We start from the raw sequence: 16,256 nt of genomic DNA, 5'->3' as shown, positions 1-16,256 counted from the left end.
CCTGTGAACTGAATGGTCCCAGGTTCGATTCCAGTCAAGGGCACATGCTTAGTAAGGGGCATACAGGAGGCAGCCAATCAATGATTCTCTCTCATCATTGATGTTTTTATCTCTTTCTACCTCTCCTTTCCTCTCTGAAACCAATAAAGATATTTTCAAAAATAAAAAATGGGTGCTGGATTTCATAAAATGACTTTTTTTCCATCTATTGATATGATCATGTGGTTTATATCCTTCATTTTTATGTGTATCACATTTACTGATTTGCAGATATGTGCACCAACCTGCATCCCCAAAATAAATCCCACTTAATGGTGCATGATCTTTTCAATGTATTGCTGAATCCAGTTTGCTAATATTTTGTTGAGGATTTTAGCATCTATGTTCATCAGGGAATTGACCTATAATTTTTCTTCTTTGTAGTGTCTTTATCTGGTTTTGAAATTAGGATAATGTTGGCCTCTTAAAATGAGCTTGGGAGTCTTTCCTCAAATAGAATTCTCTGGAATGGTTTGAGAAGGATAGGAATTAGTTCTTTGAATGAATGTTTGGTAAAAATAACCTATAAAACCATCCAGTCCAGGACTCTTGATAATTAGAGGCCCAGTGCACGAAATTCATGCACAGGATGGGGGGGTTCCCTCAGCTCAGCCTATATCCTCTCCAATCTGGGACACCTTGGGGGATGTCAAACTGCCAGACACTCCTCTCACAATCCAGGACCACTGGCTCCTAACTGCTCACCTGCCTGCCTGCCTGATTGTTCCTAACTGCCCCCCTGCCAGCCTGATCACCCTTAACCACCTCTGCCTGCTGGCATGATCGCCCCTAACTGCCCCCCTCCCCACCAGCCTGGTTGCCCCCAACTGCCCCCCTTTGCCAGCCTGGTCGCTCTCAACTGCCTCCCTTCTGCCACCCTGGTTGCCCCTAACTGCTCCCACACCCCACCCCCTCTGGCCTGGTCACCCATAACTGTCCCCCTGCCAGCCTGGTCAACCCCAACTTCCCCCCCCCCACCTGCCAGGTCACCCCCAACTGTCCCCCTGCCAGCCTGGTAGCCCCCAATTGTCTCCCCCACCAGCCTGGTAACCACACGCAGCCTGCTGTTCAGTCATTTGGCTGTCCATCACTAACCCCCCTGCCAGGCTGGTCACCCCATGCAGCCTGCTGTTCAGTTGCATGGTCATCCCTCACTAACCCCCTTGCCAGCCTGACTGCCCACACAGCCTACTGTTCAATCATTTGGTCGTCCCACACTAACCCCCTGCCGGCCTGGTCATCCCACACAGCCTGTTGTTTGGTCGTCTGATAGTTTAGGTCGTGATGCCCCTGGCTTTTTATATATTAGGATTTTAAAAAATTATTATCATTGCTTCAACTTCACTAGTTGTCATCTGTCTATTCAGATTTCTAATTCTTCCTGATTCTATTTTGGAAGACTATGTTTCTAGGAATTTATCCATTTTACCCAGGTTGTTGAATTTGTTGGCATACAATTATTATTCATAATATTTTCTTCCATTCCTCTGCAATTTTTTTGGTATCAGTATACTTCTCCTCTTTCATTTCTAATCTTATTTTGGTCTTCTCTCTTTTTTACTTGATGAGCCTGGCTAAAGTTTGCCAATCTCATCTTTTCAAAGAACCAGCTCTTGATTTCACTGATCTTTTATATTGTTTTTTTTTAGACTCTATTTTATTTATTTGTGTCCTGATTAATTATTTCCTTCCTTCTACTCAGTTTGGGCTTTGTTAGTTGTTCTTTGTCCAGTTTCTTTTGTTTGAGATTTTTCTTGTTTCTTGAGATAGACCTGTAATGCTATGGAATTCCCTCTTAGGGCTGCTTTTGCTGTGTCCCATAGATTTTAGGTTGTTGTGGTCTCATTTTTGTTTTTTTCAAGATATTTTTAGGTTTTTTTTTTCTTGATCCTATTGTTAACCCATTCATTGTTTAGTAACATGTTATTTAGCTTCCATGTCTTCATGTGTTTCTCAGTTCTTTTCTTGTGACTGATTTCTAATTTCATACCATTACAATCAGAGAAGATGCTTGATATTATTTAAATTTTCTTAAATTTATGGAAACTTGTTTTGTGTCCTAATATGTGGTCTATCCTGGCACCTTTTCCATGGGCACTTAAAAAGAATGTATACTCTGTGGCTTTAAGGTGAAATGCTCTGAAAATATCAATTAAAATCCGTCTGATCTATGGTGATAGGAAAAAAAAAAAAAAGAAAAGAAAGAAAAAAGAAAAAAAAAAATCCATCCATTTCCTTGTTGGTATTTTGTCTGAAAGATCTATCCATTGATATCAATGGGTGTTAAAGTCCCCTCCTACGATTGTATTGTAGTTGATCTCTCCCTTTATTCCATCAAGATTAACTTTACATATTTAGGTGCTACTATGTTGGGTGCATAAATGTTCACAAGGATTCCATCCTCTTGTTGGATTACTCCCTTTATCATATGTAGTGTCCTTCTTAGTCTCTTACTATAGACTTTGCTTTAAATTCTATTTTGTCCAATGTAAGTATTGCTTTTTTTCATTTCCAATTTTATGAAATACCTTTTCATTCCTTTATTTATGTCTATGTGTATCTTTTGTTTGGAGAGTATTTCCCTAAATTTTAAATTCTACAGCCTTTTAACAAATAGTAAACAAAATGGGGGTTTTACAGTTAAATTAATTTGAGAAACTTTGTTAAATAGGTTTGTTTATTTAACAATGTTAATATAAATTATGTTAATATTAAGTATGTTAAGTATGATTATGAAGGATTTCCTAGTCTTCCTTGACCATAAAATCCATTTTAAATGGATTGGCATTCAATGGATCAAACCTGAGGAAGTGCAGGTCAAGCATCAATATCTATTTTTCTCAGTATACGTTATCAGGAGCTGAGTGCCCATATTGCTTGAAGTGAATAATGTTTTGTGATGAAATTACTTTACCCTAAAAATCTTCCTTGTAGTTGTTATCATAAAACATAATAAATTTTCACAAAGAGACATTAGACCAGCCTAAGACAACATGAAAGTATCTTAAATATCTAATTTAAATTTTAGAAGAAATCAAAGATGGTAGGATTTGGGGAAGAGGATAAGGAAAGCAAATAAAACTTATAATTGAAACAAACCTCTGAAACAAAGTATAAATAGCTTGTGGTCCAGGGATAGGTCTAGATTGTAATCCTGTTGCTACCACCAAATGAGGTACCACATTGTGGGCAAATTATTTGGCCTTGCTGTGCCTGTTTATTCATAGATAATAGTAGAAACTACTTTCTAGAAATGTGGTGATGAATAAATTGTTTAGTATGGTGCAGGACATACTGATAATGCTTTTGCTGTTAATAACAATAATGATAAGTAACATTAAGCATTCACTATAAACTTTCAGAAAGAATCTTTGGATGTGTACCTACCTCCTAGGTATATTTATATGCCTATAAATCAAAATTTATGATACAGTGTTCTAATATTTTGACATACTATTTCAATTTTCAAAGGAATCTACTTCTCTTACTCCAGATATAGCATGTATATACTTCAGCACAAGGTTTATTAAACATCATTTTATAAAACTGTGCTTGCTATTACAAACTGAAATATGTAAATAGGAACAAATTTAATTTAAACTTGATCTATTATCCCTATTGGATTAGTTATATTTCAAAAATACAAAAATGTTCATATGTCTGTATTTTACCACCTTCTATTAATACAACAGTTACTTATATGATTAAAAACACTTATTATCACCAGAAAGATTAAAGTCTACTTACAGTGTTCATGACATTTTGCCAAATTTTCTAGGTCATCCACATGATAGTAATCATAGCCTGATGTTCCCAGAACTTCAAATGGCAAATATCCTATTATGGGTGGTGCCCTAAATTACATATAAAGCAATATTATAACTTTTTCCATAATGAGGAATATTCCAACTAAAAATCAATTTTAAGGGAACCTTTATATATTTGAAAAAATGGATAATGAACTTGATCATCCAAATTAGAAAAAGTTTATTTTGAAATCCATTAATTTAAACAATTATATGAGTGTTCCCTTTTTATAAAATTTAAAAATGGAGTTACCTGTGATCTAGAAATAGAAATTTCCATTCTAAACTATGTCTAGATGTAAACTCTTCATTGGGTTCTTCAACAGTGCACATTTCCTATAAATAAATTAATAATTATTTAGAAATACTTTCTGCCTCTTGAAGAATCCTAAATATTGTTAGCCATAAAAGTCATTATTAAACAACTTTTCTAGCAATTTTAAAACAGATTTTAATTTTCTAGTACTAAAGAATATGGCAATAAACAAATGCAGGCATCTGGAGGAGTACTTCTTAATCTACACATTTCTCCATTCACTCACATGTCTATAAACCCTAATTCTGAATTCAGACCTTTCTCCTGGACTACAGTGCCATATTTCTTTGTGGATGTCCCCACCCATCACAAACTCAGTATTTCCTAAAATGAACTAACTGCCTATTCCTCATATCTAGTTAAAAACAATTTTCTATATGATCACCTTTTACCATCTAAATGCCTACTGCTAAATCCTTTCAAGTTCACCTTCTACCTTAAAAAAAATCTATTTGATCCCATCCATCTCCAGTGTCTTAGTTTAGACTTTAGGCCCTCATCATCATTGATTCACATTATTGCCATAGCATCTGCCCAAACAACTCTCTGGGTTCTTCAACCCATCTTCTATTCTGGCTATAATTTATAATTACCTTACTAATACTCAAATATGATAACATAACTTTCCTGCTTAAAACCTTACTGATTCCTCATTCTGTTAGGATGAAGTTCAAACTCTTCAGTATGGAGAGATAAAAAAAAGAAACATATTTCAGTTCTGGCCTTGAATTATTTTCTATCATCCCTACCTCCTTCACACACAGAAACCCTAGACTCTACTCATATTCAACAGTGTGTTCCAACCTGCCTCTGTGTCCTTGAATGACCTTCTATAGCACAATGCAGTGATTAAAGAGTTTGGGCTTTGAAAGAAAAAGAATTAGAATCAATCTCATTTCTACCACTTAATAACTTCAACTTTGGGCAAATAACTTCCCTAAGCCTGTTTCCTTATATATAAAATGGGGATCACACTAACATCTACCTTAAAGGGTTGTTATAAGAATTAAATTAGATAATGCACAGAAAGTATACAGTATGTAAGAAGAACTAAATATTTTCCACTGCTATAATTTCCTAAGATCAAAACAAGAAGAACAAAACTGTTTAAGATCTTCTAATTGCTAATTCAGTACCTGTCCTACAATATGGCATCGTCTTAAATTTAAAATCTTAGCCTAGTTTACTTCCAGCCTCTTTCTTTTAGTGGCTGAATTACTTCATCTTCCACTTCTCTACTAATCATCTGCTTGTGAGGTCCGAACAATAAATATACATTCTTTTTTTAAACTTTATTTTTATATTGTTTTAAAATATACTTTATTGATTTTTTACAGAGGAAGGGAGAGGGATAGAGAATTAGAAACATCAATGAGAGAGAAACATCAATCAGCTGCCTCCTGCTCACTCCCTATTGGGTATGTGCCCACAACCAAGGTATATGCCGCCTTTGACAAGAATCGAAACTGGGATCCTTGAGTCCACAGGCTAATGCTCTATCCACTGAGCCAAACTGGTTAGGGCTAAAAATACATTCTTTAATTACATTTTAAAATTGAAAAGATAAATTGCATGTAGTAAAAAGCCACATGTATATTTCTAAAGAAAATTTCAAAAACAATCTTGGCCTTTCTTCTTTAATGTAGTTGTGAACTACACACAAAAAATCTTTTTTAAAATTTTGCACAAAAGCAGGACACCAGTGATATACAGTATAACTATATCTGTAAAGGATATATATTTCAAAATGAATTCTAAATTTAAAGAGTACCTTGATAACCATTATGTGCTTTAAAAGTATAGTATCATGATTATGTATATTTCAAAACTCATGACCATCACTACCTTTAATGTTTGTAGAAAGTTTCAGTTATTTTAGAAACAGCAAAAATAAAAAAATTACATAAAGACTATTTGGCAAAATATGAATACAAATCCTCTTTAGGAAATAAAATTCAAAACATACCTTGATGAACTGAGGTGTAGCTAATCTGACAGTAGCTACAAAACAAACTCTATCTTCATAAGAAGGTCTGTGTGTGCGTTGTATAGTTCCTTCAAAACCATTGTGTGAAGTGGATACTAAAACAATAAGGACATATGTATCATCACTTAACCTAGTAAAACCTAGTTATTATTGATGTTCAAATATCTATGTTTCTGAGAGCTTGAAATAATACCAGATTAAAATTCATCGTAAGAAAAGCATTTTAACTTACCACTGTTCAAAGATTTGAAATTTCCTATAAATTTCACATATTCATAGGTAGATGGCTCTTTTGGGTCTATTGTTCCTCGAAGCATATGACAACAGAATTCTAACTGATTTTTTGCTGAAGTGGGAGAAAAAATATATTTGTGATTTAGCATGAGTAATATATTACATGAGAAGAATATAAAAGTTGTATAAGTTTACAATATTATCTCTAACAACAGTCCTCAATTACATTTTTATTTAGTTCATAAAAAGTGGAATACCTATAGGAGATGATCTTAACATAGAAAATAGAAGATTTATCCTTAATAGAGAAAACTGATCCTCTGATATAAGCAGCTCCATATTTCTCCATTTTTATCTGTCTTTCCTATTCATCCTTCACTCTGATTTCATAAAAACAGTTTTGCTTCCCATTTTAAAGTTAATGCTTCTATGTCTACTGTGAACAGTCTTTCCTATGTTCTTTAGGACCAGGGCCACACCTTTATTCATTCCTTTAGCATCCACACCTTCTCTTCGAGTCATTTGTATCTATTTATAAATCTGCTTAGGTCTCCCTATCTCAGAAAAACCATCAAAAAAGGTTTTTCATACAACTTTTTAAAAAATATATATATTTAATCATTTCAGAGAAGAAGGGAGAAGGATAGAGAGATAGAAACATCAATGATGAGAGAGAACCATTGATCAGCCACCTCGGCATGCCCTCTATTGGGGAACAAACCAGCAACCTGGGCATGTGCCCTTGACCAGAATTGGATCTGGGACCCTTCAGTCCACAGGGTGACACTCTATCCACTAAGCCAAACCAGCTAGGGCCATGCTACTCTTTAATAGTATCATAGAAATTGTCTTCCTTTTCATTATGTGCTTCAAGTTCCATACACACATTCATTTACCTTAACTTTATGCATTGTGGCTTTCATCCTTATAACCTTGATAGCAGGGGTGAGAAACCTTTTTTTCTGCCAATAACCATTTGACATAATTCGCAGGCCATACAAAATTCCCAACTCAAAATTAGCCTGCTGTGTTTGTTCGAACATTTAAATAACTCACTCCTAATGCCCTGGCTGGGCCAGACAAATGATTTTGTAGGCCTGATATGGCCCACAGGCTGGACGTTTCCCACCCTTGCTCTATAAGAATTGCTCTCCTAAAGATCACGAATACTTGTACAGTAATCCCCGCTTACTCCAGAAAGGTATGTTTCAAAACCCCCAGTGGATGTCTGAAACCACGGATAGTACCAAACCCTGTAAGTATTAATTTTTTTTGGCATACATACCTATGATAAAGTCTAATTTAAAATTAGGCACAGTAAGAGAATAACAATTACTAACCATGAAACAACAGTTACAGGTATACCTCATTTTATTGCACTTTGTGTTATTGCACTTCACAGATATTAAAATTTTCATATATTCAAGGCAAGACACACCACTAGCAGAAAGATTATGACTTGCTGTATTGTGGTGGTCTGGAACTTAACTGATAATATCTTCAAGGTATACCTGTATCACAATATACTTTTTATTACAGTTATGTGACTATGATCTCTCTCAAAATATTTTATTGTACTGTATGTACAGAAAGGATATGGTGGACAGAGAGATAATTCACATCCTGTGTGGAACAGAGCAGGGCAACATGAGATTTCATCACACTATTCAGAATGACCTGCAATTTAAAATTTATGAGTTGTTTTTTTGAATTTTTCCATTTTTATATTTTCAGATGGAGACTGACTGCAAGTAATTGAAACCATGGAAAGTGAAACACAAATAAGGGAATACTACTGTACTGTTAACTTTAATGGGCTATCCTCATTATAACTATCTCTTCTTAAAACTTATACTTCATTCCCATAGACTGAAACGTTACCTTCCTACCTTATTGAGTATTTCTATATTTCTACTAACCAGTCTTCTACAAACATTTTTTTTATCTTGATCTACTATTATCTTTTATAAATTTACCTGCATTTAGTCAACTTAATTACTTCTAAATCTCTCTCTTTCCCCAACTCTAACATTTTGTATAAGATGAAGTCTTATGTCACTATGTGTTTTCAGGACATTTCTACTCGATTGTCCCATCAATAACTCACTAAAAATATTTCAGAGTTGGCTGAAACCGGTTTGGCTCAGTGGATAGAGCGTCGGCCTGCGGACTGGAAGGTCCCGGGCATGTACCTTGGTTGCGGGCACATCCCCAGTGGGGGTGTGCAGGAGGCAGCTGATCGATGTTTCTCTCTCATCGATATTTCTAACTCTCTATCCTTCTCCCTTCATCTCTGTAAAAAAATAAAATAAATAAATCAATCAATAAAATATATTTAAAAAATAATAATAAAATAAAATAAAAATATTTCAGAGTGAATATATCCCTCTCTTCCTAAGCTAGCTATCCTTCCCCTCTGTCCTATGTGCCCCTATTTCTCAATATAGAAACAATATCAATTTGGTCTCTTCTCTTCCACAAGCCCTCAAACTAGTCTGTCACTAGGACCTGCTATTTATTTCATCAAAAAAGCTCTCATAAGTTATTTTTCCAAATGAGCATCCAATATCACCAATTTGGTATTAGATGCAAATCATGGAGGTAACTACAAAAATGTATCTTATATGCCTCCATATACTTGCCACTAGAATTTAACTTTTCCTACTATGTTAACTATTGTTACTTTCACAGTTATTATTTCAGCACTCAGGGACTAGTAATGCCTTCTTTGTTCACAGCATCAAACTCACAATCTTCTGTTATCATCATGAATGGCTTCATTATCTACCACAGCAGGTTCAAAATCTAACCATCTTCTTCCTAAAACCTCCATTGGTGAACCTCAGCCACTTGGTCTCCTGCCTAACACCAAGTCCCATTGAGTTTATCTACTCAACACTCACATACAGGCTTTCTTCTCCATCCTTACTTCTATTGCTAGTATTCTACAGTTTTTATTTTCACCTCCAGTCTAATCCTTTTAAAAATTTTCCACTGAGATTTTGTCCAAACCAAAAAACCACCTTTTTTTCCGGGCCCTCACTACATAAAAAAAAAAAAAAATCAAGCGAGTTTGAATGAAAGATTAGGCCCCATTTCCTTTTCTAGATACAAGTAACACCACTGGTACCCCCGTAAGTTCATTAAGGCTCAAATAACCTACTTGCAGAATGCTAAAATTTCCTGTTTTAAATCATGTTTAATCTTCTGGCATAAAACACTTTTTTTCTGGGAAAATAATTTTTTGTATATCGGTTGTTTAACTAGGGGGTTAGTAAGTCTTTCTATTAAGGCTTTTCTCTATCCAAACATATTGTTGCCATCCACCCTCCCATCTTAGAAGCAGAAGCCTAAAGTCTATCCTTCTGCCGAGGCTTTCATTCAGTTCTCCCACCAACTCTGCCCTTATGAAGGCCTCTATAGTGAACCCTTTCTATAGAAGAATCAGCTTCTAGGTCGCAGGATTCAACCTTTCTAATTCTTCTCTCCTTGCTCTATATACTCATCTCAAGCAATACAATTCAATCTATGACTTCAAATACTATTTATAGGCATATAACTAACAAATCTACATCATTATATCTAGCACAAATCTTTCTTGTAGGTGAAAAACTAGAGTGGTCTATTGGTAATGTCATAAGAACTTAATTTTTCAACAATTATAAATAGGCTTCAAATGGACTCTCCTGGTCTCTAGTTCATCTCATCTCCTTCTGACAAGCCACTCATTCACATCAAAGATATACATTCATACATACTTACACATATATGTGTGGTGTGTACGTACATCTCAATTCTTGGACAGTTAGTTTTCTATAGAATTTGAGTTCAAAATACCAAGAACTTTTCAAATGATTAATTATATCAGAATAATCAGAAATGTCAAAATTAATATCAGTATGACCAGAAAAGTCAAAATTGAAAAGTAAAAAAAGTGATTTAAAAATATTTAATAACTAGTATCCAAATATAGTCTTGTGATCATCTCAGATTTTACACAGAGAAAATTTTAGTGAATAAAATGAGGTATTCTGGTCAAATTAATTTGCCAATGAACCTAGAAGAAATGTCTGATTATACCATAATATTTTTAGTTTTCAAAAATAGGAACTATTTTTCACTGTTCTTGGCACTTCTCTGATATTGCAAAAGTGCCTGGCATCTAACATATATCCAATAAATGATTTTTTAAATTAGTAAAGCAATTTTCAAGTTATTTGTTGTCCAACTGATTGATTATAGTGAAAATGAGAATGTTTCATTTTCTTATTACATAAGATTTTATATAAAAAATAAAAACATATTACAAAGTTCCACTTTTGTGTAAAATAGTTTTATGACATAACTATTATAATAAAAAAGATGGGATTTCCCAATATATTCTATAATAGAATAGAGTTCAGACTTTAAAATACAGTCTTAATTCCATATTATATAAATTTTTTTAAATTTATAAGTAATCCAATAAGGTATGTGAAATGATGCTATGTATTAATTTAGTCAAACATGTCTGTGTTTGTTACAAAAGCAAAGTATAACATACCCAAATATATTTAGCTTTTTCCTTAACAGCTACTACTTACATTTTAAATATTCCGGGGTTAATGAGTCACTTTCCAGCAGATGGGTAGATAGTATTTTATAAATCTCTGAATGTTCCCCCTCTGGGATGAAATTAAATATACTTTGATCCACAAGATCAGACTGAAAAAAAATTCAATAAAATAACTTCAGTGACTCAAGAGACATGTATTTTAAAAGGACACAATCACTCTTAAAACATCAGGTGAGCATATGATTAACTTTGATTATTTATAGAAACTGACCAACATCAAGTTACAGAGCACAACATAAAGAACAAGAGAAGCCTGGCTGGTAGCACTCAGTGGTTGAGCATCAACCTATGAACCAGGAGGTCAGGGTTCTATTCCCAGGCAGGGCACGTGCCCAGGTTGCAGGTTTGATCCCCGTGCCAGGTATGCAGGAAGCAGATGATCAATGATTCTCTCTCATCATTGATGTTGCTCTCGTTCTCTCCCTCTCTCTTGCTCTCTGAAATGAATTTAAAAAATTTATAAAAACAAAATGAAGTGGAAGACAATTAACATGACCTCCATTCCTCCATCAGATCCATGATCGATATGATCTTGAAAAGTCTGATGATTTGCAAAGGTGAGTTTCAACCAATTTGAATATTTAAAATAGAACAGAACTAAGAAAGTTGATTAGAAAAATCTTTGGCTACAAGACATAGCCCTACGGTATATCTAAACCTCTGGTAATTTGTGGTGGTAATTACTAGAACAAAGGACCAAAGGACTAGCCACAGGCTAAGCCAAGAGGAGATTTGACTTCAGTGTCATTTCTATTATCTAATGTGTCTTCTCCTTTTTACTTCATCTTTTCCAGCCACCCATCCTGTTCCCACTGTCAAAAAGCCCTGCGGTTAGCTAATGCTTCTCCCCAAAAGCAAGTAATATGTCAAACATTATAATCCTTGCTCAAATATGGCTTTAATAATGATCCATTAATCAAATGTAATTTGACAAATATTGGGTCGGCAACTAAGTAATTGCGGGTTCCACACATATATGGCTTCAGTTGAATTTTTAGGTTTGCAGACGTAGTACAAATGTAAAACACATTTTGTTATTTGATAGTTGGCTATTCAGCTGTTAATCAGTAAAAAAAGTTTTTTGATCTGTTTTGTAGTTTTCGTTTGGCGTTCGTTGAAAAATGGAAAATCAAAAGGAACATTTTCGTCATATTTTGCTTTTTTATTTCCGCAAAGGGAAAAACGCATCGCAAGCTCATAAAAAGTTATGTGCTGTTTATGGTGACGAAGCCTTAAAAGAACAGCAGTGTCAAAATTGGTTTGCCAAATTTCGTTCTGGTGATTTTTCACTCAAAGATGAAAAACCCTCTGGTCGTCCAGTTGAAGTTGATGACGCCCTAATCAAAGCAATAATCAATTCGGACTGTCACAGTACAACACGTGAGATTGCAGAGAAGCTTCATGTATCACATACATGCATTGAAAATCACTTAAAACAACTTGGCTATGTTCAAAAACTCGATACATGGGTTCCTCACGAACTGAAAGAATCACAGTTAACGCAACGCATTAGCAGCTGCGATTTGCTAAAGAAACGTAATGAAAATGATCCATTTTTAAAACGACTGATAACTGGCAATGAAAAATGGGTTGTTTACAACAATATCAAGCGGAAAAGATCGTGGAGCAGGCCAGGTGAACCAACTCAAACAACATCAAAAGCTGATATTCATCAAAAGAAGGTTTTGTTATCAGTTTGGTGGGATTACAAAGGAATTGTCTACTTTGAACTCTTACCACCCAACCGAACGATCAATTCTGATGTCTACATTGAACAACTAACGAAATTAAACAATGCAGTTGAAGAAAAGTGGCCCGAATTGACAAATCGAAAAGGTGTTGTATTCCATCATGACAATGCAAGGCCACACACATCTTTGGTCACTCGGCAAAAATTAATGGAGCTTGGTTGGGATGTTTTGCCACATCCACCATATAGTCCTGACCTTGCACCATCTCATTACTTTTTGTTTCGATCTTTACAAAACTCCTTGAATGGTAAAAATTTCAATAATGATGATGATGTCAAATCGTACCTGATTCAGTTTTTTGCTAATAAAAACCAGAAGTTTTTTGAACGTGGGATTATGATGCTGCCTGAAAGATGGCAAAAGGTCATTGATCAAAATGGGCAATACATTACAGAATAAAGTTATTTAGTTCCATGAAAAAATTCTTTTTCTTTAAAAAATCCGCAATTACTTAGCTGCCGACCCAATAGGTTGCTACAATATGCCATGGCTATGGGAATCAAATACGAGTAAGATAGTTCCTATCCTGCCAAAACCGGTTTGGCTCAGTGGATAGAGCGTCGGACTGAAAGAACCTCGATTCCGGTCAAGGGCATGTACCTTGGTTGTGGGCACATCCCCAGTAGGAGGTGTGCAAGAGGCAGCTGATCGATGATTCTCTCTCATCGATGTTTCTAACTTTCTCTTTCCCTTCCTCTCTGTAAAAAAATCAATAAAATATATATATATATATATATATATATATATATATATATAAAGTTAGTTCCTATCCTAAGAACCACTGACAACAAAACAAATCAGTGATTTCACATTTTCTACCAAATCCAAACTATTTTACTTGGTTTCTCCAGATTTTCAAACTGCTCTGTGGAATCCTGGAGATACTGAAGGGTTGTCTCAAGGACTGTGGAGCTAAGTTAAGGGTGAAAAGGAGCTGTGAAGGCAGGGCTAAGGCTCCTTTGCCTCTGTATTCACAAAAGCAGTTCCACTTTTATTTGGGTTTATATTTTAAATATTGTAAAGATTTTGATTGAAGAAAGAACTTCATGGTTTAAAAACAAAAACTCTCAAACAGCAAAAGAGAGCCACTAGGGAAGTGGGAAGTGGGAAGAGCTTTTACTGTACCCTTTGTAAAAGCCACACATTTACTCTAGCCCTCAAAGTCTGCTCCATAAATTGGAATAGCCTTCCTCTCTCCACATATTTCTCTTTCAAAGGCCAGTTCAAATTATTTCCTTTAAAAAAGTATTCTTAATACCATAATTCACAGTAAACAAAACTCTTTCAATACTTATTACTCTTATCATTCATTTCCCATAAAAAATTCCTGTTAATTGTATTTTAATGTCTATGTCTTACTGCCTTGCTGCCCCATCCTATATAATAAAAGCCTAATATGCTAAGTATCCAGTTGACCCATTGGCCGTTCAACCAATCAAAGCTTAATATACTAATGATATGCTAAGGCCACTCAACCACTTCCTATGATGTGTACTTACCACCAGTCAACCAGTCGCTATGATGTGCACTGACCATCAGGGGGTAAACGCTCTGACCAATAGGTTAGCTTGCTGCTGGGGTCGGGCCAATTGGGACTGAGCAAAATGATTCAGATATGCCCTAGAACCCTCCTGTGTCTCTCTCTGACCCCTATGGTGCACAGGTGGGGTCCCTGGGCCTGGCCTGTGCCCTTTTGCAATCTGGGACCCTCGGGGGATGTCAGAGAGCCAGTTTCAGCCCCATCCTACAGACTGGACTGAGGGATGCCCCCACTGGTGCATGAATTCGTACACCAGGCCTCTAATAATAAAAGCCCCCTATCTCTTATATATTTTCTACCGCCCTTCAAATTAAGACACATTAAAGTTGTGCATTGCATGTAACAGTTACTAGTACAATACTTGATTCTAGATTAAGGAGTTATTTGATAAAGGCTTACAGATAACCACACTAAAAATATATCTCCATTTAAACAATTTTTTTTTTCTTTTTTTTCTCCCCCTGAAAGTCTGAAAAGCCTCTAGAACAGAAGTTACTAGGTGTAGTGGTTAATAGTGGTTAATAATGCGGACTTTGTAATCAAAGAAAACAATAATTTCAAGAGAAACATCAAAAGTGCTTTTTTCAAAGTAATGTCCATCACTAGCTACACATGTCCCCATCTTTCAGGTAATTTGTGGATAGTACCATCTTAATAGAACTTTTCTTGTTTTGAGGCAAATCATTCAGAGACCCAATTTTCCACTTCTTATGTTTTGAAGTACTGCTCAAAAAGTTCATGTGTCCACAATCAGAACAAGTGGTAATCTGAAGGAGCAAGGTCTGGTGAATACAACTGGTGGGTTAGTTACTTCCCAGGCAAAATCTTGTAATGTATCTTCAACTGGTTTTGAAGTGTGTGATGGTGGGTCATCATGAAGCAAAATTACTTTGCCATGTTTTCTGGCATATTCTGGTCATTTCATGATCAAAGCATGGTTCAAATTGATTTGTCCTCAGTAGCGATCTGTATTAATGGTTTCACCTGGTTTTAGAAACTCCTAATACACCATACCTTCCTCATCCCAAATGCAGAACACTGTCTTCTTTCCAAAGCAATTTGGCCTTGTAGTACATATTGATGGTTGACCTGGACCAACCCATTATTTTGTGCACTTGGGATTCTCAAAATAAATCCACTTTTCATTGCCAGTCACAATTTGATGCAGAAAAGACTTTCTTTCGTGCCAATATTTTACTGATGACTTTTTGGGTTTCCATTTGTCTTTTGTTCAGTTGATGTGGCATTTTCCTTCCTTTAAAATCTTTCCCATTGCTTATAAACAATCAGAAATTGTTTGGTGAGCACCACTTAAATCTTTCTGCGAGTTGTTTTTGAGTCTGACATGCATCTTCATCCAATAATGCTTGTAATTGTTGGTCTTCAAACTTTTTCAGTTGACCTGGACACTGTCTTTCATATAGAAATCATCACCTTTAAAACGTTTAAACCAGTGTTCACAGTATCTTGAGATGGAACATGTTCACCATAAGCTTCTCAAAGTATTCAGCAGCACTTTTCTTCAAAATAAAGTAATGAATTAAAACTACCCACAAATGCTCTTTTTTTTTGGGCATGGAATTCAACATTTTTAAGTGTAAAAATATCTATGATGTTAACACCTTCAGAAATTTGACATCAAGTTTTGAAACTTGTTGTTAATACAACTAAAAAGCATACATATCAAATCACATATATATCAACATATGTGTAATTCAATCTATTGAAAAAAATCCGCATTATTAACTGCTACACCTAAGATACACTAAAAATTCAGGCATGAATAACAGAAATACTAAAAAATTGCTTTTTTATTGACAAAACAGACACATTGATATTAATGTAAAGAATAGTTTAAACAGAAATAAAACTATTTGAAGTACTAAAACTTTCATTTTGAGAATGATTATAGTTTTCTATTATTTACTCTCATTGATAATTTCTTTTACTATTTTAGGAAATTATAAA

At 35.0% G+C, this 16,256-nt stretch overlaps 1 protein-coding gene across 9 annotated transcripts in view; it reads right to left on the bottom strand.

Moving 5' to 3' along the window:
- Window positions 1-16,256, bottom strand: part of CLOCK (clock circadian regulator) — a 118,726-nt gene that overhangs the window by 37,777 nt on the left and 64,693 nt on the right. For all 9 annotated transcript variants that reach the window (XM_045572478.1, XM_045572470.1, XM_036415898.2 and 6 more), the window contains 5 exons: window positions 10,966-11,086; window positions 6,381-6,494; window positions 6,128-6,243; window positions 4,099-4,181; window positions 3,787-3,893 (listed from right to left, as the gene is read on the bottom strand). In XM_045572478.1, coding sequence (XP_045428434.1) covers window positions 3,787-3,893; window positions 4,099-4,181; window positions 6,128-6,243; window positions 6,381-6,494; window positions 10,966-11,086 — 541 coding nt within the window. The remainder of the gene's footprint in view (window positions 1-3,786; window positions 3,894-4,098; window positions 4,182-6,127; window positions 6,244-6,380; window positions 6,495-10,965; window positions 11,087-16,256) is intronic.

The sequence above is a fragment of the Pipistrellus kuhlii genome, unplaced genomic scaffold (genome assembly GCF_014108245.1).
Source record: "Pipistrellus kuhlii isolate mPipKuh1 unplaced genomic scaffold, mPipKuh1.p scaffold_m20_p_1, whole genome shotgun sequence".
Classification (NCBI taxonomy): domain Eukaryota; kingdom Metazoa; phylum Chordata; class Mammalia; order Chiroptera; family Vespertilionidae; genus Pipistrellus; species Pipistrellus kuhlii.
Note: the sequence above shows the minus strand (reverse complement) of the source record. Positions and strands in the feature narration are given on the sequence as shown.